We start from the raw sequence: 26,500 nt of genomic DNA on the forward strand, positions 1-26,500 counted from the left end.
CTGAGAGAGTGCTCTCTTGAATACGAGAATAAATCCTTTGTATGACAATACATGTTTTCCTTTTTAGGAGGCACCATTATAACTAATACATAATAGAGCTGTATATTTAATATGTAGTTGTCAAACTATAGTATTAGTTAGTGTCATCCTTTTAACATGCATTACAAAATTTTACGTTTTATACCTACATGTTTGCTGCTTTCCTAATGTGGAGATTTCATTCTACAGGTTTTTTTTATGTTGTTGTGATAATGGTGACTTTTTGCCTGTTGGAAATATACCATTAGTTTTAATTAAATGTTTCAATAATGTATTGTTTAGTTTTAGGGATACATTTGTTTTACTTTTATTTTTAACCTACATTTACTTAGGCACCTGTTTGTCAAGTTTTCCATTTGGAAAAGTGACAGTTCTGTTTTGCACATCAGTATTTTCATGTTGGATCTTCGAACGTTAACTACACTTTGGAGCTAAAAAAATAAAATAAATATTTTAGTGGCTGGCTGCAGTTTGAAAGTTAAGAAGTTAATATACTTTAGTTTTTAATCAGTGTGTTTATATTTCTTACTTTTGAAGTGGATTGAAGGTTTTTTGAAAGGTGGATGTAAGTTTTTTCACTCCTGAATCCGGTGTCACTTTTGTGTAGATATGGCAAAAAAGATCAGAAAAGGACTGGTCCTGCTGTCCAAGACCCGTGAAGAGCCCTGTTGAACTGGACCTGCTCTTTCTTGTGCTCGGGAAAAAAAAAGTGCACTCCAAAGCTGACGTCTTCTTCAATCTACAGGGATACATCAAATTAGAAGAGGTCTTTCCTGAGGATTTTTGGCTGACCAGTTCTAACTGTACCTGTCATGTACCCTGATGGTGGCCTCTGCTGGGGTGAGTCTTTATCTCCAGGTACTGTCCCTGAGTTCCAGAAAGTCTTGGATAGGTTTAGCTGGAGCTCTGGATGGTCTTCTCCTGGTTATACAGCCGGTGGTCTGAAATAGGCAAAATGGCGCTCTAGGGTCTTTCACAAGTACAAACTCTTCTTCAGGGCTGAGGTCAGTTTCAGGTAGTATCTAAGTTTTGGTGATAATTTCAACCCGGAAGGGGTTCCTATATGTTCTGCTCCTGGAGAGGTAGACTAATTAGTCTTGTGTCCGGAAAGCTAAGTATGCTTCCAAATGTAAGGGAGTTTCTTTTAGAGGATCTGCCCCATCCGGCTGTTTTAGGTAGAACCCTTCGGATCTCCAGGCCTTGGCGTGTTCGCGTGCAAATCAGCAGTTGCTACCTCCCCTGAAAATCTGGAACTTAAAAACTATTTGGCCCCAAAGACCGCCAGAGGACCAGGACAAAACTGCCATGCCAGTCTGAACAAGTTGCGTTATTACTGTGCTGAAGATGGAGGTTTCTTCAACTCATAGTCCTTTCCGCAACAGCAAATCTGATACAGGTGGACCTTGTGGAGAAGGTAGCCAGCCTCATGGAGACCTATTTGGCTGCTGTCTGCAGCTTTGCCAGCACTTCAAAAAAGTAACGGACAATAAAGCAAGAAGAACATTTGCCATCTGCAAGATTTGAATCTTCCTGATCAGGTCTTTCCCGCCAAAAACCAATGAGTTCACCAATACTTGTCCGAGACTAATGGAGCCCTCCTCAGCTACAGACTGCTGCATTGCCCCACTGAAGACTCTGGGTGTCCATTTTTTAGGCTAAGTTACATGGGAAGTCCTCTGTCTGGATCGATATGGTACACCCACAATCCATTGCGGCCAGTTTCTCCTCACATCTAAATCCTGGTCTACCGTGAACAGATGACCTTGGTGACCACATAACAGTTTTTGGTGCTATTATTATTTTACCCATTAAAAATTCGAATTTAGGTATAATTAAATAGTATTAAAATGTACTCTATTTCACAAAATTGGTTTGGTATTTTTCATGTGTTGTGTTTTGGTAATGCATACATGCTTTACATTTTTCCTGAATGTTAAGCCTGTATCCTCTACGCCATAGCTACCAGAGACTGGAGCTCAGAATAATGTAGTGACCATAGTGGTTCACCATGACAAGGACTATATTTGTTGCATAAGGTAGGTAGTCACCCCCACAACAAAATACGATTGATATATAAGAAAATTGATTACACACTTTGGGCCTCATGTAGGTAAATAAATTTTACCGGTTCTAAAATACCGAGCCGTACCGAATCGGTAAATTAGAATCGGTAAGTTATATGTAGGTAAAAATTCGGTAACAGTTACCGATTCGGTAACATTCGGTAATCACGAATCGGAATTCACCGAATCGGTAAATACCGAGGTGGTATTTACCGAATCGGAAAATACCGAGGTGGAAGTTACCGAATCGCAAAATACCGAGGTGGTAGTTACCGATTCGGAAAATACCGATTCGGTATGTACGGAGTCGGTAAAGAAAATCACATGACTTGACGAAACAGCGAATCCAGTGCAACGACAGCCCACCCAACCTGGAACTGCCCACACCCAGGCAGGTGTACTCAATTAGCCGAAGTGGCCACACCCAGGCAGGTGGACATAATTAGCCGACCCTGGAGAGGCTTGGAGTGCAGAGGAGAGGCAGGGAGCAGTTGCATGTGCGAGCGGGTAAACGAACAGCATGTCCAGCCAGAGAACACAGAAAGACGGAGGGGAAAGGAGGAGGAAGCTGAAATTTAGCCCCAAGGAACTCCAGGTGCTGGTGGAGGAGGTCGTGAAGCAGCACCAGAAGCTGTTCGGCAGGCAATCCCTGCAAGTGCCTGAGGTGGAAAAGCGCAACATATGGCTGGCCATCCAGGCGCAGGTCAATGCTGTGGGAGTGACCCACAGGGACATTGAGGTCCTCAAAAAGCGCTGGTATGACCTGAGGATTGTAACCAAGAGGAAGATGGGCGACATCCAGAAGGAGGCCAGCCAGACCGGAGGTGGAACCAACAGGGCACCTGCCCTCACCGAACTGGAGGAGCTGGTGGCGGCCACAATCGAGCAAGAGAGCGTCGTGGGTCTTGGGGACGCCGACAGCTCTGCCAGAGCCGCAACACACCAAGGTAAGACGAAAGCACAGCAATGTATCCCCCCCTACCCCATCCCACATCCCCCAAATGTGAAACGAGAATCACACTGCAGTCCACACGTGTCAGTGCAGACAGGCAATGCATTTCGGGAGATGTAGTCAGGGCAACACTAACCATGACGTAAATGTTACAGGGCAACAAGGCATGTCACGCACTCGAGGCACAAGGAGACAGGGGACATGTTGGAATGTGAAATTATTTATTGTGCCGCTTGCAATGCAGCCCTTCGGGGACACTGAGCCAATGTTGTATTTCTGTCCACAGATGTGACATCATGCAGGACAGGGCATGCTGCAGGAGAGACGGCACCACGGCAACATCAAACACCTCCAGCCAGCACAAGTACAGACCGGGGAGCAGGCCCACTGGCAGCCGCACCACCAACACAGCCAGCATCGCCGCACACAGAGCCAGCATCACCTCACCGTGAGCCAGCATCACCACCACCAGAGCCAGCCTCGCCACTCATGTTCGATTCACCGGCCACATCTCCGCTTGCATGCGTGAGACAGAGGAGGCGTCCAGCAGCCAGGCTACGAGCCTTGGACACCTCGTCAGACGACAGCATGGGCCCTGAAGACCGCACCGGGCCCCAGGAAGGGAGCCATGCCACTGTGCCCCACACCTCACAGGCAGCACAGACGGAAACAAGAGGGCGCCGCAGGTCGCGTGTCCAGAGTCCACCAGCACCCACTGACGGCCATGGTGTCTTCTTGGGGCTCGAGGGCCAAATGTTAAAGCAACAGCGCCTGCAATCAAAGGCAGTCATGTCAGTCCAGAGGCACATGCGGGTGATGAAGACAAGCATAGTCAACATGGACACAAACATTGGCGGCATGGCTGCGGGCATTCGGGACATGTCCCAGTCTATCCAGCAGTTGTGCAGCAAATTAGATGCTGACATCGAAGCACGGCGCCGGGAACGCCAGAGAAGGGACACTACCAGCAGGGCACTCAACCGTCTGGCAACTGCCACTTCCCTACTGTGCCGGCGCTCTGTGACGATGCAGGAGGGCCTAACACAGTGCTGCAGCGACCTGTCTCGGGGGATGGTGCAGGTGACAAGTGCACTAGGGGTGCTATTGACGAGTCAGGCGTCGACAACTGCTGCAGGGGATCCTGCGGAGAGCATCGACACCACCAGCAGCATCACACCCCCCGTCCCAGAAACACGCAGGAGCAGCAGGCGGCTTGGGGTTGGCTCTAGTGAGGATGCACAGGCCGTGCAATCCACCACTGCAGCGCGTATGCGCAAACATTGATGTCGCCCTGCCTAGCCACTTCACAATGGGTGACGTAACCCTGGACATACTCCTTGTATAGATGATATATTGCCAGATTGGCCTGATCATGTGTTCATGGCGTGGTGCCACATTAAACTACGTCATGACTGCTCACAACTCGCTGTGTCCCCTTACTTACTCAGAAATAGTTGGATGTGATCTCTGCCCGTCTCTCTCTCCCATCGATTGCAGTTGGCACTCTAGCTGCGTTGCCCTCTGGCTGGCCTGACTCATCCTCGTTGTCCTCAAAATATGTTAGTTCCACATCTGTACCTTTTTTCGTGGCAAGGTTGTGCAGCATTGCACAAGTGGCAATGATCTTGCAGCAGGTGATGGGTTTGTACTGGCGTGCGCCTCCGCTCTTGTGCAGGCAGCGGAACCTGCTCTTCAGTAGTCCAAACGTGCGCTCCACCACATTGCGTGTTGTTTTGTGTGCCACGTTGTATCGTCTCTCACTCTGGGTAGCTGGGTGTAGGTAGGGAGTGAGGATGAATGACCGGCATGCATATGCACTGTCGCCTGGATGGGTGAAAGGGAACCATCAGTAACATGCCTCTATACACTATGTTTGCATGTTTCAAGGGGCGTCACTGTTACTTACCTAGCAGGTATCCCTCTCCGAATTCTCCGGCACTCAGTCGTGTGTATATCCCACTATTCTGGAAGATGTAAGAGTCGTGGGTGCTCCCAGGAAACTTTGCAACAATATCTGTGATGATGTTCCCTGCATCACAGATCACCTGCACGTTGATGGAGTGGGTGGACTTCCTGTTCCTGTAGATGTGCTCTGTATCTGCTGGTGGACAGATTGGGATGTGGGTACCATCAATACAGCCGAGGACATGGGGGAACTGTGCCATGTGATAAAAGTCAGTTTTTGTTTTCTGCAGTGCAGCCTGTGAGTTCGGGAAGCTTATGTAGTGGTGCATTCTCTGCATCATGGCATCCAGGAACTTCCTGAAGAAACGGGACAGGCAACTTTGGGATACCCCACCCACCGCAGCTATCACCACCTGATAACTGCCGGATGCCAACAGATGTAGGCTGCAGAGCACCTGCACATGTGGGGGTATGGCGTGCGCCCTTCTAACTGGCTGGTCCAGGAGTGGGTGTAGGTCCCTGATTAGGTCCATGATTGTTTCGGGGTGTAGCCTGTACCTCTCATGTATCTCTGCATCAGTCAGCTGGAATAGTGTGATGCGCTGTCTGTAGATTTGTTCCTCCCGTCGCCACACCCTCAGTCCTGCTGCCTGTAGACGTAGGCGCCTTGCAATGACGTACATAGCGGCCATGTTGTCCACGCTGTTGAATTTTGGGTTTGCTTTTATCCATTGTTGATGGTTACCACCTGCTTTTAGTCCGTGTTAATTACCGACTCTTAATTACCGATTTTAATGGATTTCTTAATTACCGACTGCTCCTACATGTCATTTTAAATTTTTACCACTTCATATTTACCACTTCATGTTTACCGATTCGTTAATTCTGTATTCGGTAAATATGAATCGGTATTTTAGAATTCGGTAACTATGAATCGGTATTTACCGCCTCATATTTACCGAAAACTGGTTTTTGGACTCCTACATCTCACTTGTCTGTATACCGGTCGGTAACGGCATATTTACCGAAAATCGGCCGTTACCGACCGGTATTTCGCTACCTACATGAGGCCCTACGTGTTCTATGTGGAGGGTTGATATAGCCCCTCTAGTTTGTACTGGACTACCTCCTTTTTTCGGATTGCCCTCTGAATGAAGTTCCTTTGTTCATAACTAGCAACCATTTCAGGTAAGAATGTGTAGGAAGGATTTGTAAAGGGATATGTGTGTATTTACTTGTGTATATGTTTTATGTGTTTTTGACATATTAAGAAGAAAAAGCATGGGGGGGCGTGGCTTGGACGCCGAACAAGATGGCCGCCTGAGACCGGAGCTCTCCCGCACCGCGGCGGACTTTTCATCTCTTCGCCGCTATCCGCGACCATTTCGGCTGATTTCCTGTGGCTCCTGTAAGCGGATGACTTCGTGCTGAAGATGTGACTGCCAGACTTCGTTTTCCTGCAGTTTTTCGCCCATTCATGCCTCTCGATGTAAGTCCCTCAGCGCGACCGTCATTTTGAAATATGCGCGATGTGTGCGCGACGCTGAGGTGACTGCAGACATGCTCTTCCTGTTCTTCCTCCAGACACTGGACTTTATTCTTAGCAACTAAGGACCTCTCCTTTGTGTTTTGCGCCCTGCCAGTGCGCTATGTTTGCAAATTACTCCTCATGTCGATGCTGCTTCCTGAGTGACCCCTGCCTTCATGCTCCCCTCGCAGGCTACCACATGCGCTGTGCTCTTTCTTGATAACTTACTTCAGTCTCAAGGCGTAAGACTCATACCATCCTCATTGCGTCTTCGTGCTGGATTTTTGTTGCAATTTTGTCACCAAGTCTTAGTGCACATGGCTTTCGCGCCCACTGGTGATCTCCTTGTTACTACTGGAAACACTCTTTAACTCCTGTTTACATTACCTCTGGGTCCGGGGTTTCTTCATGATTTTTGCTGGTGTCCTTCACTGCTCCTGCTGACCGCTGGGTTTTTCAGACCGGACATATTGACATTCTTTGCTTTTTGAGTGCAGGACGTTGTGTTGGATTGCCTCTTTGCCTCCCTGTCACTGGCACGTTCAGGCTTCTATGGGCAAGCTACGCAACCCAAAGTTTGTCTTTGTGCCCTCGAAGACTCCACCTTCCTCCGCCTCTTCCTCAACGGCAGGTCATTCTTCTCATCCTCCTCCCACAGATCAAATGGCGACAATATCCTCCACCCGTTCTTCTCCATCACAACCTACCTCCAACAAGTCTTCTCCTTCTGCCTCCTTACCTAAGCGCTTGAAGCAGGACTCCTCTCCTCCTCCATCTGAGTCATCTCCATCCCCTATATCTATGGAGTTGATACTTGAGGAGATTCGCGCTTTGCGCCCGTTCGTGGAGGAGACTAATACTAAGATGCAGCTTTTTGAGGTTAAATGGTCAACTATGGAAGCTCGTGTTTCTTCTGTGGAGCAGCAGGTTACAGAGATTCAGTCAAACTCTCAACGCATCTCCTCTCTGGAAAAGTCTCTTCTCGCCCTTCAACAGCACACTGAAGATTTGGAAAACAGGAATAAGAGGAACAACCTACGCGTTTATGGTCTGCCGGAATCCTTGGAAGGAGATGATCCTGTTACGTTTTTCTCCTCTTTCCTTCTGAAACTCCTGGACCTTCCCGCTACTACCTCTCTCAGTATCCAACGAGCCCATAGACTTGGCCCTCGCTCCTCCTCCTCAACCAAACCGCGAGGGGTCATCATCCTCTTCCTCAAGTTTACTGGTCCTCTCTACAGCTCGAGCGAAGCGCCAAGTGTCCTGGATGGGTCAGAGAGTTTTTCTCTCTCAAGATGTCTCTAATGTCACTGCTGCCAGAAGAAAGGAATTCTTGTCTCTTCGTGCTCCTCTGCGCTCTATTGGAGCTAGATATGGCCTCTTTCACCCCTGTACCTTCAAAGTAACTCATCAAAACAACACCTGGACTTTCCAAGATCCAGCTGAACTCAAGAATTTTATTCACATTCAGACCAATGCTGGCATGGATACATCCAATCCTACTACTGGTTGATTATTTATCTGTTTTGTTTCTCTCCTTGCAGGGTTTTGCTGATATATTCTCTCCTTGGTTTGATTCTTCTCCTGCTTGATGTGATTATATAGTGGTTGTTGTTTGGGTTTTCTGTTTTACATATAATGTCTGCTTTTGTGCTGTTTATCTTAACATGACTTTTGTATAACACGTTTCTTTTTCCCTCCCTTAGAAGATTCGATAAGCCCTTTTGTATTCCTCTCCGTCTCATACGATTCGTCTTTCTCATATCCCGTCCTGGTGCGGTGTGTTGCTCTCCGGCTTAGGAGGCCGTTCTTGTCGAATCCTCCCATACCCCACCGTCATCTTGTCATCTCCCTTCCCCCTTCAGGTATGTTTTCCTCAGTCATCCGTTTTGGATATGTACTGTCTCTTCTTCTACTTCTTTTTTCTTCCCTCTTCCCTTCCTTCCTTTTTCTTTGCTCTTCTCTTACTGTATCTCCTGACTTTCTTTTGTCTTGCTCTTTTCTCTCATTCATTTGTTTTTGTCCTTTATGGCGTTCTTGGTTTTATGCCTTTTCTGTGTTCCTTGCACATTTTATTGTTTTTTAATTCAAAGTTATTTCATGGAATGTGAAAGGTTTTGTTAACCCTATTAAACGACAGAGAGTGCTTTCCCATCTAGCCTCTTATACTCCTGATTTAGTTCTTTTACAGGAAACTCATCTTTCTGAGGTGGAGTCTCTTAAACTGAAGAGAGGCTGGGTGGGAACGGTTTTATTCTCTCCTACATCTAATAAAAAGAATGGTGTGGCCATTTTGTGTCACAAGAAACTCAAATGTAAAGTTCTTTCTCAAGAGAATGATACTGATGGCCGTTGGGTCTTAGTTAAGCTGTTAATCAATTCTGTATCCTTGACTGTTTTTAATGTTTATGGTCCCACTCATCCCGATTGTAATTTTTGGCCTCTAATAACTTCTAAATGTTTTCAATACAGTGATTCCCTGTTCATTTTGGGGGGGGATTGTAATCAAATTGTTGACCCGTTTCTTGATCGCAAATCCTCTGCCCGCTTTACCCCCCACAAATCACATACGCAATTCCTTGACACTATTTCTAAATCTCACCTTCTTGACTCATGGAGACTGTCCCATCCTGACTCTCTGGACTATTCCTTCTTTTCACCTCCTCATGCCTCTTTCTCTCGGATTGACTACATCTTCCTTTCTCAGTCTCTTTCTCAAAATCTTCTGTCCTCGTCTATATAGCCGATAGTTATCTCAGACCATGCTCCCATTGTCACAGTTCTTGATCTTCTCCCTCCTCATCCCAAATCTTCTCGTTGGCGTTTCAATAACTCTCTTCTCCTGGATCCCCTCTTTTCCTCTTCTTTTCTTTCTTTTGCTACGGAATTTTTTCTACTTAATTCTGATCCCTCTTTAGCCCCTCATGTTATTTGGGACTCTTTTAAGGCTACCACTCGCGGTTTTGTGATTGATTTTGTCTCAAAGAAAAAGAAGTGTTACCTTAAGAAACAGAAAGACCTTCTCTCTCATATTAAATCCCTGGAGCATAAATTCTACACTTCTTCTACTAAAACTGTTTTACCAGACCTTATACACGCCAAACTCGATTTTAACAAAACCACTACTGAAAATGCTTCTTCAATATTACTTCGGAGCAGTGCCCGCTACTACGGAGGTCACAACAAATCAGGTAAACTTTTGGCCAACTACCTTAAGTCTCGTAAGGAGCGTAACTCGATTAATTCGATTTATTCCACCGATAATCTTCTCTTGCATAAGGAGCAGGATATACTCACCCAATTTCAATGTTTCTACCAATCTCTTTACACTCCTGAGTCCCCTCCCTCGGCTTCTCTTATTCAATCCTACTTAGATAAAATTCCTGCCCCCTCCACTTCTCATCTTAACTTCCCTGGTCTTGAACTTGATCTCTCTATTACCGAACTGGATAGCGCCTTAAAGTCTCTAACTAATGGTAAATCTCCGGGTCCGGATGGTTTCTCTGTGGAATTTTATCTGCATTTTTCAGATCTTCTGCTTCCTAAACTTCTCTCCCTCTTCCAATCCTTCTTTACCTCTGGCACAGCTGCCGGTACTTTTCACGAGGCTACGATCTGCCTTATACCTAAAGAGGGTCGCAACCCCCAATTCTGTAAAAATTACCGCCCAATATCCCTTGTTAATGTAGACTATAAATTATTTGCTAAACTTCTTGCCTTGCGCTTGGATCCTCTTCTCCCGCATCTCATTGGTAAGGAACAGTGTGGTTTTGTAAAGGGCAGGCTTACCTCGGATAATTCCCGCCTTTTCCTCAATGTTCTAAATAAAGTACCTTCTCTCAACATCTCTTTAGCCGCCATCTCGGTTGATGCTGAGAAAGCTTTTGATAGAGTAGATTGGTCCTTTCTGTTTGCCTCCTTGTGCTGGCACGGTTTTGGCCCTAATTTTATTTCTCTTGTTTCTTTACTTTATTCTGCCCCTAAGGCGTCTGTTTTAGTTAATGGTCATCTATCCCCCTATTTTCCCCTACAGCGCGGCGTCCGTCAGGGTTGCCCTTTGTCCCCTCTACTTTTTGTTCTAGCCTTAGAGCCATTCCTTACGTCTATTAGAAATAACATATCTATTTCTGGCTTCCCTTATGACAAGACTCATTTGAAACTCTCTGCGTATGCAGATGACATTCTTTTGTTTATTTCTGACCCTGACCAATCCATTCCGGCCTTACTGCTTGAGTTTAACTCCTTTTCCCAAGTTTCTGGTTACAAGATTAACTCTGATAAAACTGAGATCCTTCCTTTTACCAAATTTTGTCTCCCTCATCAGTTTTCGACCACTGGCTTTGCATGGAATTCCTCTAAAATTAAGTACCTTGGAATTTGGTTCTCTAGCTCCATCTCTTCATCTATTCGGTTGAACATGTCTGCTGTATTATCCCGTATTGATAAGTTGTTCTCTTCTTGGAATCCTCTCTTTCTTTCATGGTGGGGTCGGCTGGATTCGATCAAAATGATGATATCTCCCATTCTTATATACATCTTTTCCATGCTCCCCATACATATCCCTGATATCTATTTCAAATGCATCGATTCCTGTCTCTCTAAGTTTCCATGGAATCATGAAAAATCGAGAGTTGCTCTAGTTGCTCTTCGTAAACCGAAATCCAATGGCGGAGTCAATTTTCCGGACTTCCGTCTCTATCATAAATCTTTTTCTCTCCGTCAGGCTTCTAATTGGCTTGTTCTCGCACCCTCCCCTCTTGCTCCTCTTTGGCTCTCTATTGAACGCTCACTCCTCTCTCCTTTCTTTCTATCTGAAATTGTACATTTCTCTGCTAAGAACTTAACCACTCCTCTACCCCTGTTCAAGCACACTTCCTCTCTTTTACATGCTCTGGTCCGTCCCGATCCGGTTTCTCGTGAATCCTTTTTGGCCTCCCCTATCTGGTACAATTCGCTTATTCTCCTCAATAATCGTCCTATTTGTTGGACTGTGTGGAGATCAATGGGTCTGATGTGGGTTAACCAACTTTTCGATGGTCTTCTTCCATGTTCTTTTCCTCGATTCCGACTTTTGTTTCAATGCCCCCAATCTTTTTTCCGCAGATTCACTGTCCTCATGGCCATCATACTTGATGTTTATTATTCACTTCCCTTGTCATCCTCTCCCGTATCTCATTCCTCACTTCTTCAGATCTTGTCTACTCTCCCTAAAGCCTATCTTATCTATAAATTCTTCTCCTCCCCCAATCCGACCCGCCCGAAATCTAAATTGGAAATTGCTTGGGAGCTGGATCTGGGCTGTGACTGGCCTATAGCTCTTTGGGACAAAGTTTGGGCCAGGTCTTTAAAAATTTCCCGTTCCGCTTCACTAACTCAATCTATGTTCTTTCTATATCACAGACTCTATCTCTCTCCTGTTTCTATTTCTCGCTTTTCTCCTGATAAGGACTCCACCTGTTGACCTGTTCTGCCCCTAATGCTGATCTTTTTCATCTATTTTTTCTGTGCCCTTCTGTTCTCGCACTTTGGGATCAGGTGTGGTCTTATGTCTCTCGTCTATTTTCTATCTCTATTCCATACTCTATCCCTCTTCTTTTTTTAGGTAGTATTTCTGACACTCTCGATATTTCTTCTCACTCCTCTGGTCTATTAGATCTTATGTTGGCTCTGGCTTTTCAACACATTTCTTCTAACTGGAAGGATCTCTCTAAGCTCTCTATACAATGTTGGTGGAATTCTCTCTGTCATTATCATAGGCTCGATGTCCGTTTTGCCGCTGCCTCCACTCCTACCCTCAATAGAGATTTATTCTGGTTGCCTCTCACAACATATCTTGACCGCATGGCTCTGAAATCTATCTCTCCTTTATCCTCTGAGAATTTTAAACCCCCATAAGTGACTCTTTCTCTGTCCTTCTTCTTCTTCTTCTTCTTTTACCCTTCTTGTATCTTTTACATTTGCATTTGTCTTTCCTGCCTTTCAACTATTCCCTATCCTTGGCTTTCTTGCTCTTTCTATTCTACCTAGTCTTTGTATGATCTCGTTATCTATTCTTCTCCTAACGCCTCATATTTACCTCTTTCTTTCTCCTTTCCCTTCCTTCCTTTCTCCTCCTTTTTCTCTTCTTCCCCCCTTTTTTTTTTTTTTTCCTGGTTGCCTTTAAAAATTTTTACAAAATGCTTTTTAATCTTCCTTCAGGTTTCTTATGTTAACACATGATGATCCACTGTTTTTTCTCTTTTTGATTCTATATGGACAATGTTCTTTATATGATCTGTATTTTGTTGTTCACTATACTTTTCTTCAATAAAGCATTTCAAACATAAAAAATAAAAAAAGAAGAAAAAGCATTTTTTGGATATTGGTATCTGAGTCATAATAAAAGAGAAAAGGTTCCGAGATCTAATACTCATTGATAGGCATTAATTTGTTTTTCCCTACAGAAATATATGTTTTTTTCATTAATTGCTCCACATTATTTTGTTTCTTCATTTGATTTCTTGCCCGAAGTCGGTAGGAGTATCAGGGCAAACCCTGATTCTTTTCTAAGAGATCAATTCAGTGGTCAGCAGTTCTTGGTGCTCCCAAAAGCAGACATCCAAATGACCCCACAATGGCATTGGAGGGGACATGAATTGAAGCAAGCTTGTGTTCTGTAGGTCCACTTGGATGTGCATCTCAGAGACTCACATAACAATCACAGTACCACCAGGCTATCGTTATATTGGAGAACTGCTGGCATCACTGTAAGCAACTGCTACTGTGCATGTGTGAGCTATTTAGGAATAATAATGTGCACAACATTAGTGGTCACCTCTGAATTTGACAGCCTTGCTCCCAGCAGTAAGGTGGAGGCAGTGGCTGTACAACAAATTTGACATAACATTATTTTACATAGTCCTATACATATGGTTTTCACTATAACAATATATATGCACATATCTCCATAAGGTACATATGTATAATAATAACCAGCTTATTTCTGAAATCCTTATAGGCAACTGCATTTGGACAGTCTAATTTAAACCTAAGTAATTAAAGTTGATATATAACCTTAATTTAGAGCTGAGCTTGATATATGGTTACTCACATATCAGATCAACACATAGAAGACGTTTGTTCTTACCATCACACTATTGACTGTTTGGGGTATCAATCTGCATTCAATGGTGTGCCTACAATGCAAAGGGGATTATTATCCAAAGAAAGTACACTTAGCCAACCCACATTGAAACTCTCAAAATCAACTGTACGAAGCAGGCCTTTGTTTACTGCTGCAGGACTCCTCGCTCTCATAAATCAAAACAACTAGGGAATGTGCAAGGTATAAACATCAGTGTCATCACCACCCCCTACTGCCACAATGCCACCACAACTAATACCGATATCGATACAACCACCATTGCTACCAGCACACCACTGCTAAGCACTGGCAAAGCCAGTATATCTGGCTTTAATTTGCTATCATATGGAAATATTATGTCTCCATTACCTTGTTTGCATCCATTATTATATTACACCCAGACTGCTTAGCTTTACCAATGCTTGTTCTGTAGTTAAATCTGCTATAATAGTGCACACAGCTCCTGCAGAGATTATGATGTCCAATGTTGTATAGATGTCTGGCCCATGAGCACAGGGCACTTTATCCTAGAGGCCTTGCCTCACACTGTCCCTTGCATAGTGCATCTCTAGGGACTGGCATTTGCAAGGAATCCTAAGGAGGATGTTCCCAATGCAGAGGTTCTAAATGTGGTGGAATTCTACCATAAAGTATTATGTGAAAATGCTTGGCATTTATGTAGAACAGGATATGCAGAGACTTCCCAAGAAGAGGTTAGCATGAGGGGAAGGTGTGGGTTTATTGCAGAAAGAAAAGGGTTATATCATGTATTCCTACATTTTCCAGCTGATAGGCGCAAAGACTTGTCATCCTCATAATCACTCAGAGAGACCACTGTGTTTGCTGAGGTAATGGGCTGCAAAAGGCTGCTGAGTCTGGATGGGTACCAGCAGCTGCCAGCCTTGGAAGTGGACCATTATGCCAGACTTGTGTGGCCACTCCTGTGGCTTGTCTTTCTTCACTAATGTCACAGTCCTCTGCTTGTGATTTGAGGGGTAGGAGTAAGGAGGAGGTAGAAATCATCTGTCCAGTCCAAGATGCATGTTTCCATGGTGCTTAAATAAAAGCATACTGGGAGAAAGTTACAATGACAGGTGAATTGAGAGATTGACATGTTTGCTGAACATGGCATAAAAGTGGCCTGTTCTTTCACGGCATCTGTGTCTATGTGCAGTTCCTGCCATTAATATTGTCAGAAATTGGGTTCTTGATTGACTGGGGTGTTAGCCTTGGTCAGGTAAACAATCAAAATATCAAGTAGGAAATGTCGACTTGCACTAATATCGAGTGCAAAATACTGTGATACAGAAATATCGACTGCCAGAATATCTTGGCCCAGAATGTCGAGTTTAGGGTAAGAAATGTTGTATTCCAAAATATTGAAGTCATTAATATTGTTTGCAAAAATATAGTTGTTAAAAATACTGTTTTAGTAAGTGTTATTTATGTTTTTTTTTTGTTTTTTTTTTTTTTGTTTTTTTTTTAAGTTTGAGTTTATTGAAGAAATAAAGAAGGGAAGGAGAAGGGAGGGGAACGGGGTATAATCATCATGATAAACATATACAAAAAATAAGCAATTCAATAGAAACTCTCATTAAAAGCAATTATAACAAGCATGAAGCTTACATGAACAGAGCCTACGTATAGGAATGAAAAATACCATATAGTATAGTAGAACGTGATATCATAACAAAAAAGGCATTAAAGAAAGAAGAAAATCATGGTGGCTTACGCACCTCAACTGTGTTAGGATCTGGAGAGGCGTGCACCGGAGCAAAGGAGGAGAGATAGGATACCAAAGGAAGCCAAATCAGGTCGCGTTTAATTGCCAGGGAAATGGGAGATACGTAATTAGTATCTAGGCGATGATGGAAGCAAACTGCATTCCACCAAGATTGGTAGGAGACATTTGCAGCCTGTTTCCAATTAGAAGTAATGGTATGGAAAGCCACAGCAACTAGAAGGTCAAGTAGTAGATAATGGGAAGGAGATTGTGGGAGTGACGGTGATAGGGAACCTAGAAAAACTTGTGAAGGGGAAAAGGGAATTTGAAGTTGAAATATCTTTTGTATTTGCGTCCATACTAGGTGCCAGAACTTGGAGATAGGAGGGCATTCAAACAACATGTGTTTGAGATCTGCGACGGGACAGGAACAGGACCAACAAATAGGGGATGTGTCAGGTGAAAAACGGGATAAAGCTTGTGGAGTACATAAAGTTCTGTTATAAATGAAATATAAGGTTTGGGTAGTATTAGCAGCTCTAGAGGCTTTATGAAGCTTAGCCCATATTTTGTCCCAAAAAGGTATTGGCCAACCCTGAGAAAGATCCAATTCCCATGCATTCTCGATTTTAGATTTTAGTCTGTCAGTGGAGTACCGGAAAGAGTTATAAATAGCAGAGGCTGAGGGAGACGTCTCCAATAATAAAGAAGTAGCTTTGCGGTCCAAAGGAATATCAGTAGATGGCGCCAAAGAGCGAAGATATAAGATCAGGACTGGGAGAAGGGCATTGTATTGCGAACGAGCAGAAGAGGGCAGTGAGAAAGAGGATTGAAGTTCCTGGAATGAGAGAGGGGTATCTTGGGAAATTAATTTAGAGATCCAACACAATCCTCGAGAATGCCATGTCTTCCAAAAGATGGTGCGATTACGAATTTTGAAAAGAGAGTTGTGCCATATCGGTTGATCGTGAATGGAAAGGAGGGAGGGATAAGATGATATTATGTAAGGGAGAAGGAGAGTGCGGCAATGAGAAATAACAGGCGTACGAAAGCGAACTAAAGAAGACGTGAAGGATAAAAACTCGCGAAAGGTAAAGGGGGATAGAAAGGAAGACTCCATACTTAACCAGACGGGCGGATAGTGCGGAAGATCAAAAGAGAACCAACGGGTCGATTGTTTCAAAGAGAAAGCTCGATGATATTCTCTGAAATTCGGAAAGCGCACACCAGACTGAGCCTTATCCTTGCGCAATGAAGCCAAAGCTATCCGAGACCGCTTGCCATTCCATAAGAATTTCAGCAACAAGGAATCAATCCGTTTAAAGAAGGAAACTGGAATGTGTACTGGCAGCATGGAAATGGTATAAAGAAGAAGAGGGGATAACATCATTTTTATAGAATTGAGCCGACCCCACCAAGACAGAAAGAGCGGGTTCCAGCGTTGAATAGCCGTGTCCATTTTCTTGAAGACATAATCAAAATTAAATTTGAGTGTATCAGACAAGAGAGGAGCGAACCAAACACCCAGATATTTGATCCTAGATGGTTGCCAGGAGAAACTCGTTTGGGAAAAAAGATGCTTTTGACAAATAGGGTTTAAAGGTAGAATCTCGCACTTATCAGCATTTAGGCGATAACCAGAGACCGCGGAGAAGGAAGACACCTGCTGGAGAAAAGAGGGAATAGAGGAAACAGGATCAGAGCAGTAAAAAAGAATATCATCAGCATAGACCGAGAGTTTAACTTGACGCGAACCAAATTTAAAACCAGAAATACTGTTGTCTAGACGAATTTTAGTAAGAAAGGGTTCCAAGGCTAAAACAAAAAGTAGGGGGGATAGAGGACAGCCTTGTCGCACTCCCCTGTGTAACGAGAAATAATCCGAGGTCATCCCGTTGACAAAAATGGAAGCCTGGGGATTAGAATAGAGTAAAGAAATAATAGAGATGAATTTGGAAGAAAAGCCGATCCAGCGCAAGGCCTGAAACATAAAATCCCATCCAATCCTGTCAAAGGCTTTCTCCGCGTCTAAAGAAATAGCCGCGAAGGGAAGTGACAAAGAGGAAGCCTTGCTAAGTATATTAAGAAAAACACGGGCATTGTCAGATGAGAGACGGCCCTTGACAAAGCCTGATTGTTCAGGGCCAATGAGATCGGGTAAAAGGGGATCCATGCGCAATGCCAAAATTTTGGCCAAAATTTTATAATCCGTATTGACCAGTGAAATTGGTCTGTAATTTTTGCATAATGAGTGGTCCTTATCTTCTTTGGGAATTAAACAGATTAAAGCCTGTTGGAAGGAGCCGCTGGAAGAACCCGCTGCAAGGAAGGATCGGAATAATAATAATAGTTTAGGGAGAAGTAGAGAGGCGAAGTGGCTGTAAAATTCAATAGTGAAACCATCAGGGCCTGGAGACTTACCGTGCCGCAATTTAGAAACAGCATGAGAGATTTCAGAAAGCGAAATGTCTTGTTCTAGGGCAAAAAAATCAACTTGAGAAGCCGGGGGGGAGGGAAGCGAATGAAAATATGAAAGAAGATCCGTAGTCTCCGGGATGTGTTCGGGGGTATAAAGATTGTCATAAAATTTCACAAACTCAGAGAGAATGTCTTTATCTTTAAAGCAAGAGTTCCCAGTGGAAGTCTTAATGGACTCAATCTTTGTACGCTCCTTTCTTATCTTTAAGTAATTGGCCAAAAGTTTTCCCATTTTGTTCTTACCTCCATAATACCTGGAATTAAATTTTAGCAAAAGGTTAGAGGCAGCATCAGTTGTAAACTTATTGAAGGAAATTTTCGCATCAATAAGCTTTTTAAGAGAAATCTCAGATTTAGAAGCATGATAATCAAGCTCTAAAGTCTTAATATTAGCTAAAATGCGTTCGGATTTGGCTTCTCGAAGTTTCTTTCGTCGGGCTACAAAATTAATAATAAAACCCCTAGAGGCTGCTTTAAAAGAATCCCAAACAATAACAAAAGAAAGTGTTATTTATGTTAGTGTGTATTTTAAATGTATGTGCTATATTTGTTTGTCTAAGTATTACATTTATTTATGTATGTGTTACATTTTTTGAAGTTATTAATTTTATTTTAATGAGATTTTGCGTTTTAGTTCCATAGCCGGTTGTGGGTTTATAGGGGAATAGGGGCTTGAATTAAATAGTGCAGCAGGTGCAGTGGCACTGGGACCAAAAGTTGTCATAACTCTACTAAACACCTAATATTTATAGATTTTACAACTAAACAGGAAGTCATAAGTGTAGTTCAATAGAGCAGCAGGGGCATTGTCACCGGCACCGGAAGCTCCAGGCACCCACTAAACACCTAATATTGCTATATTTATTTCCTAAATAGGCATCAACAAGTGCAGTTACCTTGCAACCAACAGGGTCATGATTTGCATGGTGCAGCAGGAACAGTAGCCCCGGGTCTAAAAGTTGCCAGAACTCCTCTCAACACATAATATTGCTATATATTGGACTACTAAAAAGGCAGTCACATTGCAATTTCCTAGCAGTTAAAAGGGAACTTTATTTGAATGGTGCAACAGGTGCAGTGGCACTCGGACCAAAACTTCTACGGACCCCAGTAAAAACAGAATATTGCTAAATGGTACTACTAAACAGGGCAGTCGCAAGTGCAGTTATCTAGGAGACATTAGGGCCATGATTTCAAAAGTGCTACAGGTGCGGTGGATCTGTAGCCCAAAGGTTGTCAAAACTCCTCTAATACATAATATTGCTATTACATCAAATAATTCTATTATTTCCCTATTTCATTTTATTTTTCAAAATTGTGCTAATACTGACCCGCACTATACCACTTGTAACAGTACAATGTATTGCCTTTTTGTACATTAACAAGTCATAACACTTTAACAGACTTTCTGTAACTTATATTGCACAACTACTCAGCAAGCTACAACTACAACAAAAATCAGCTTGTTATTAATCGCATTGGCGAAACCTAATGCATTCACCAATGCTTGTTTGATAATATTCTTCCTCTGGCATGATTGTTCCAACTCCCCACCCTTTACTAATCTCCCTAACCATCTCAAATTGTGAATTTTATATACTTTGCCAAAAAATGCCTTCAAAACTGAACTTCTATTTGCAAGTCTGTTTAACTCACCCATAGACATTATTTACAGGCTTCTCCTCATCCCATGTGCTGTTGCACTTCTGGATTTCTAGTTTGTTTTAATTTATATAATGAAATGGTACGTTCAAAAAAAAAAAAAAAACTATTTTTTTCTTTGTAGTAGTCTCTGCCAAAAATCTACTGAAATTATGGGGTACCATCCAGTACAGTCAAACTCTGAACATTCTGGACAAGATTTACTATAATTTCATGCAATGCAGACCAGAGAGCAAATGTGCAGTGCTGCAGATCATGATGGAGAAAGCACAGCACAGTGCAAGATCTACAAAGAAAATACAGACTGCCTTTTTCAATGGGCTGCCTCACATCATGGGACAGTGGCGAGTGTGAGTGATATCTAGGATAATATTCGCACAGGAAGCAATTTACTTGTGTGTTGTGCATTGTAGCACACCTGCTTTCTGTGGGAAATCAATGCATTCTACATTGTTTATGTCTGCTGCCAATAGGCATTATTTTTTATACAAAGCTCGGTATAGCCTTTGCGTCAAAATCTATAGGTGTTTTTAATTGACCACCCTCAACAATCCCCCATTAATGGCAGCTGATGCCAACTGCACTAAGTCTTTTTTCACAGCGAAAAGTGCACATTGCCAATTAAAATACCTTTTTGAAATGGACAGTTAATAGCATGCACCACTTTGTGTCACGCCAGCGCTGGCTTAAATCCTGCAAAGTTTGAGCTTTAGTGTCTAACTATACCTGGAAAAAATATAGGATGACTAAAAAGTAGCTCTATCTCGTCCACGCAAGGATCTCAGGACGGGACAGGCTTTGGGGCAGCAGCTTGCAGAGACACGCTCCACGACATCACTCACCAGCATGTGCTGGGATATGTGCATATGCCAGAGTGTTTATAGTAATGTGTGTGCCAACAGAGACCCAGTCCCTGAGGTATTGCAGTGTAGATGAAAAAGAACCCAGATGAATTGTAAACAAGTGCAGTAGTTCCCAGAAGGCAAGAGCTCAGCTGGGGGTTGAACACTACATTCATGACTGAAGTCAAGATGGTTTCTTTTTTTTAAAATAAGAGTTATGGTAAGTGAACAGACACAAAGAAAGAGTCCTAGGGTCCAAGGAGCTCACACAGTTTCCTGAAGTGAATCAAGTGTTAGGCACAATGTACTAAAGCAACACATTCTTGGCTGTAAGCACACATCCCTAGCTTGCTCACAGAGACACCATCTTGAAATACTACCACAAAGAGATTTTTTCACATGAAGTGCTACTTCTCAGAGGTACACGTTTCAATTGATACAAGTTATGCTTTGTTCTGGCCTACTACGAACTCTGTACATAATGAGTGCAAATACTCTGGGGCAGTTCCACACTTGAGGAGTCCAGTAATGTGTAGAGAGCCACTGTAGCATAGCTAGGCAGATCACAACTCTCCTAGAACGCCACAACTCAATCACAGAAAAAAATCTAAAACAGGAGATATTTGGAAAGTTCCACCTACGGGATCCTGCCTAGAGGGATAAAAGAACATATTTAAGCATGGACAAGATAAAAAATCAAGTGTAAAAAAGTCTAATAAAAAGAAACTCAAGAAGCACCACGATATTTATTTGAATGAACAGGAAAAATGTAGTTAAAATAGAATTCTAGAGAACTACAATAAGGAAAAGATATACTTAAGAAAACAGCCAGGAGAATAAACAAAACCATAACCACCAGCTCCACCAGGAGTTCCGCCCTATCGTGTGAAATACCGATGAGTGAGTAGAATAGTTCTCCTCCTTTCTGAATTTAGAATTTGTAATAAGTGACCTTTAACACCCTCCACTGTGTTATCATTCCAACTGCTTACCCAACACTCTCAATGCATTACCACACATGTCTATCATTACTGGATTCCTAAATTATTGTCTTCCTTCTTGACATAGGTAGGATATGCTATTCTGAATGCAGTTTTCCTGTGTACCTTATGGTCATCAGAATTCTACACCATGTGAATTCTAAAGAATCAGACTGTAGCTCCCGTCAGCCTCTTGTGGAAGGTTGTCATTCAAAGTGACAAGGGCGTTGACTTGGAGAGCAGCAGAAGAAAGGAGGCTGGGGTGAGAGATGTAACATCAATAAAACGTATTATTGCTTGAAAAAAATGTTCATGAAATTACTTATGGCACTGACAGTGATAATAGAGAAGACGAGATTGTCATGCAAATTCCGGATGTAGATGATAATGGTCCATAGAATAGGTTTTGTCTCACACCCTTATTCTGAGTGACAAAGGGCTTGGATAATATTTCCTTCCGGAATGGGAAAATGGCAAAGACCTTGAAAAGGGGATCAGTTGATGGAAGAAGGCTGGGGTGAAAAATGTAACTTCAATATAACTCGTTATTGCTTGAAGATTTGGCATGCCCTCATCTTATAGAATTTTTAAGGGAGATCTTTCAATCTTTCAAGTAGCGCAACACCATAAGCCACCTTGCAGCACTGCGATGCGTGAAAAGGTAGGAATGTGCATTATTTTCCCATATTTGAAGCATTTCTGTCCTTTCCGAGCGCTGCTACTCTTTTGGCTGCCTAGCGCCAATACACGCACTCTTGCATCATGTGTCAAGGGTCCCTGTGTTGTAGGCAGGATTGTTTTTGTGCAGGATGGGACACCTTTCTGCATTAAAAACATTGAGAGCCATCTTACTCTTTCTATGTGTTCTGCAGAATGTACCACATATAGAAAGAGGAAAAATGAGGATAGTTCTCTTCTTTAGGCCTCACCTGGGGAGGCGTAGCATTTTGACACATTCTCAGGTTTACCACTACTTGTGAATATGGTAATGCACCAAAATCCATTGGTGGATGCACGGGAATACCAGACCCCCCAACCATTAAACGCTTTTCTGCCACAGAGTATGCATGGCAGCAATTTGGGCTTCCTTCTGTTATCCTTGATTCCTCAAGCCATGCAGGACTGTTGCAAAGTGGCCTTGTGTGGCTTACTAAATCACACTTGGGTACCACGTCACTCTTGCACCCCCTTACGCAACATTGATAAATAGGGTCCTTAATTTTATCAATTTATACCACAGTAAAAGAGACACTTCTTGCTCCGTTTTTCTGATCAAACCACTCTTTCTTACTTTGTGCATCATGGACCCTGCAGTGGTGGAATGCTCCAATTGGAGAGGTGAAAGCAGTAAAGTGTTTTGGATCTGTTTCAAATTCCAGCTGGTGGTATGCTGCTACATGGTCTGTTTTAGTGAATGATTTAGCTCCCTTAATCACACACAACCATTCACTAATCTTGGATAAAGGGTTCCAAACTACTCATATCCCATGGTTAAACTATAAAGATCCACACCTATTCACAATACCCTGTGTATTTGCAGGCAGTGACCAATAGAGAAAGTCAAAGAGAGCATTCACCTTGCTCAATTTTAGAAATTGAGTTTCTGGTTGGCAGAGGTATGCACCCTGTCTGGGCATGAACCACAGTTCTAATCAGGGTAAGTCACAACACACATTAAATTAATCTGTTGTCACCCTCCAACAGCTTGACACAGAGGAGTCAGGCTCAAGAGGCAATGTGTAAAGTATTTGTGCAACACTTCCAACAGTAACACAGTAAAAACTCCACTAAATGACTTCACACCATGTTGGAAAAAAGAGCTTAATTTTATAACTAGAAAAAGACATAAACGATGAAAATTCAACAATTTGAGGTTGAGATATGAATATTCAAAGAATAAATGTAAAATAGCACTTAGAAGCAATAATTGCTTAAATGGGTTATCTGGTCAATCTGGACTGGAGCAAAGTCAAAAGTTCAGCAGAGAGTGATAGAGTGTTGGCTGGATGCAGGGACCCGGTGAACCAAAGTATCTATATCCGGGCTTGTACCGACGTTGAAGCAGATGCAAGGTGCAGCCCAGGCGATGCATCAATGTCGAGCTATGCAGTGGGGAAGATGTGTTGAGATCCTCCAACAATGGTGTCACTGCCTCAGTTCAGAGTGCGAGGCACCCGTACCGAAGGCTATGCATGGCTATTTGTCACAAGGACCTGCTCACTTCGAACCTTTCAAAGTGAGGCTTGAGTCTGTTTACATGGAGCACCCTTAGGGGGTTTCTATGAGTCTGTGGATCCACCAAGTAGGCGGTTACTGTGTCACAAGAAGCGCACTTGCAGGTCAATGTGTCAGCACTCTGCCTCAAAATGGTGGCATGCAAAATGTGCCCATTTACCCCGTTTGACGTTTGACTGGCTCATCCATTGATGTAATAAACCCTGACACTGCTCCTCTGCTGAACGGTGCATCAACAAATCTTTGTTAACTGTGAAATGCAACTCCCTTGCATTTCACCAAAGCGGAGTCTCCTTAACGCCTTGCTCCTCAAACATCACTGTGAGTTTGCTACTTCCTTGGTGACCAGAGTGGGAACCAAAGGAAACCACCACGGCTCCTCTCTCTGCTGTTCCTCATGTCCGCCTGCGAACAACTAATGAAGTGCCACCCTGCTCGTTGTAAATACCTGTGGCTTGTCTCTCTTCTCATCATCAGTGAAAAGATTAAGGCAGAGATGATTAAGGCAGAGATGACCAGGAGTCGTAGTCTTCAGGAACGAGCAGTTTAATGCAGTAAGGATAAGCACAACCGGCAGGGCAGCTGGATGGACATCAACTGCTTACATTCAAACCCAGCATTCCATATTCCCCTTACTGTGAGGTCATCAAGTACTCCACATTCCAACGCTTCACTCCAATCTCAGTAGGAAGGTCCAGTAAAACTGGGGGACCACCAGCACATGGCCTGCCTCAGCACCAGGAACCTTAGGCTTGCTATGAAGGAAAATGTTCTCCCAGTAGATTAGGTGATCCTTAGATGCTTCACCTGCTGCATGAGATGAAGCCTGCCACCTCAAGTATCTCAAGAATAGGACACTCTTTCCGCTCTTGGCAGAATTCCTCCCTAGTTGACCCACACTCAATATGCCACTTGGCAATTTCAGGTATGTCCCCTAAGGTGGCAATGTCTTCCCACGTTGGCTCGGGGGCATCTGACTCTGGGACTCCATCAACCTCCATTGCTGGACCTTAAGGGACTGGTTTCCTTCGCTCTTTGCCCCTATCCTTGGTAGCTGTCTGGGCCACTGTTCCAGGCTGCAGACATCCTTGTCTCCCTTTCCAGACAGCCATGGCTCAAGTTGTCATACAGACCCATTCAGTTAATCCCATCATCTAAAAGTGAGACCTTGAGCTCAACCTCCCTCCAAGTAGTGTGCTCTAGGTCATTGCCAAACAATCAACAGGAATTGCAGCACTCACAGCAACTTCCGAGAAACCTAAGATCACCCCTCATTCAAAGGGAGCCAGTGCCAGTGGTATATGACTCTTGTGATCGTCCACAGCTGCAACTTGGTGGAATGTGTTCGGTAGGACCTACTCTGCAGACACCAGCTGAATCTTGACATTTGTCATGATGCTCTTGTGTCTCTCAGAGCCTCCACCTGTTGCCTATTAATGTGACCCACTGCCTATACTTTGAAGTATTTGAAGGCATGTGGCCTTTTGGCACCATTTCTCTGTCCCCATGGAAACTAGGCTCTTCTGTCTGTCCACCAAAAATAACAGGGGCTACCTCCTACTCGAGCGGTACACTCGCCAACCCGGGTGTCTGGCCACTGTTGGGGGGTTCTGTCCTCTCAGGAAATTTGGAGTTGTCCTTGTTGTTCCTATATTTGAAACACTGTGCATAGGGGTGAAAATGTCCCCTCCATGTCTTATGGTCAAAGTACCCCTTCTTCTTAGGTTCAGACTGTGACTGGTTACCACAACTGCCTTGTGAAATATTTTGGGGACTTTTTGAGACCTCCTTGTTTTTAAGTTTTTCTCCCCATCTTTCTTTTGTTGGGATCCATGACCACCTTTGTGAATTTCCCCCAGATACCTTTTTAGAGACTCTGGTGCTAGCCCAGAGGTCTGCCCTCTCCGCAAGCTTCCTGGGGCCAGTCAGCTCACTGTCAGCTGTGTGCTGGCACAACTCTGGAAAACAGATAATGAGCACATGTTCTCTGATGATCAAATGGCACAACCCATTAAAATCAGTTACTTTGGTGCCACAGACCCAACCATTCAGTGCCTTACTAGCGTAACAAAATCTACCCAGAATTAGTTGGCAGGTTTGCAATCTTTGGTGATACCTCTCAGGTTCAGTCCAAATGTGGCAATCAGAGGAGTGTACTTGGTCTGATCCCCAACCTCTAACGTTAAAAGTGTGTGCCCAAGTGTTGGCATGTTTTCCTACAGTCCACCCCCCCCCCATGCTCCTTAGGAAGCCTGTGTACGTTCAGTGCAATCTCATAAGCAGAGAACCACTTATCAATGTCATCTCCCACTGCCTAACCAGAAACCAAATCATTGGGTATACAAAACCTTTTCTCTCCATCAGGCACTGCATGTGTGCTGCCATCATCACTGCTGGACTAAGACCGCCTGGCCTTGATGTTCAGCTCTTTTAGACTCAGTTCATGAGCCAGAAGTTGTTTCTTCTATGCCTAGGCTTTTTCAGGCTTTTTTTCTTGGCTTCCATCTCACATCTTGCCAGCTGCAGCTTGAATTCTCTCTCCCACCTCCTCTCAGCCAGTTACTCAGGGCCTTTGCTATGGGAGGAGACACTGCTTCCTCCTCTCACAGGGAGCGCCTATTGAGGGATGTATCCCTTAGCCACTGCAGGCTGCTCCTCTGAAGAGCCATTCCCAGAATCTCCCAATCCATTACTCTTCTTGGAGGGGACTTTGCCAGGCCCTCAGCGCATTTTGAAATTCCACCTTATTGGTGCCCTCTTGGTAGAAACCCACATCTCCTTGCAAAAGTTATTTAATTGAGCCACTGTTTATACCACCAAGTTTGCCAGCTCAAACTCCATGGTTCCAGTTGCAGGACCAGCCAGAGACATAATTTTGAGGGACATTATAAAAAATAATGCAAAACAGAGAAATTGGCAAAAATCCAGAATGGTCCTGGATGTGGATGGATAGCTGTTGGTAACTCAGCT

At 43.6% G+C, this 26,500-nt stretch overlaps 1 protein-coding gene across 1 annotated transcript; it reads left to right on the top strand.

Moving 5' to 3' along the window:
- Window positions 1-1,383: 1,383 nt before the first annotated feature.
- Window positions 1,384-4,628, top strand: LOC146853882 (uncharacterized). The gene is made up of 3 exons (XM_085650954.1): window positions 1,384-1,515; window positions 2,905-3,049; window positions 3,341-4,628. The coding sequence occupies exons 1-3, from the start codon at window positions 1,384-1,386 to the stop codon at window positions 4,336-4,338; spliced, it is 1,275 nt and encodes a 424-aa protein (XP_085507080.1). The 3' UTR covers window positions 4,339-4,628.
- Window positions 4,629-26,500: the final 21,872 nt, after the last annotated feature.

This window comes from Triturus cristatus, chromosome 4_1 (genome assembly GCF_964204655.1).
Source record: "Triturus cristatus chromosome 4_1, aTriCri1.1, whole genome shotgun sequence".
Lineage (NCBI taxonomy): Eukaryota > Metazoa > Chordata > Amphibia > Caudata > Salamandridae > Triturus > Triturus cristatus.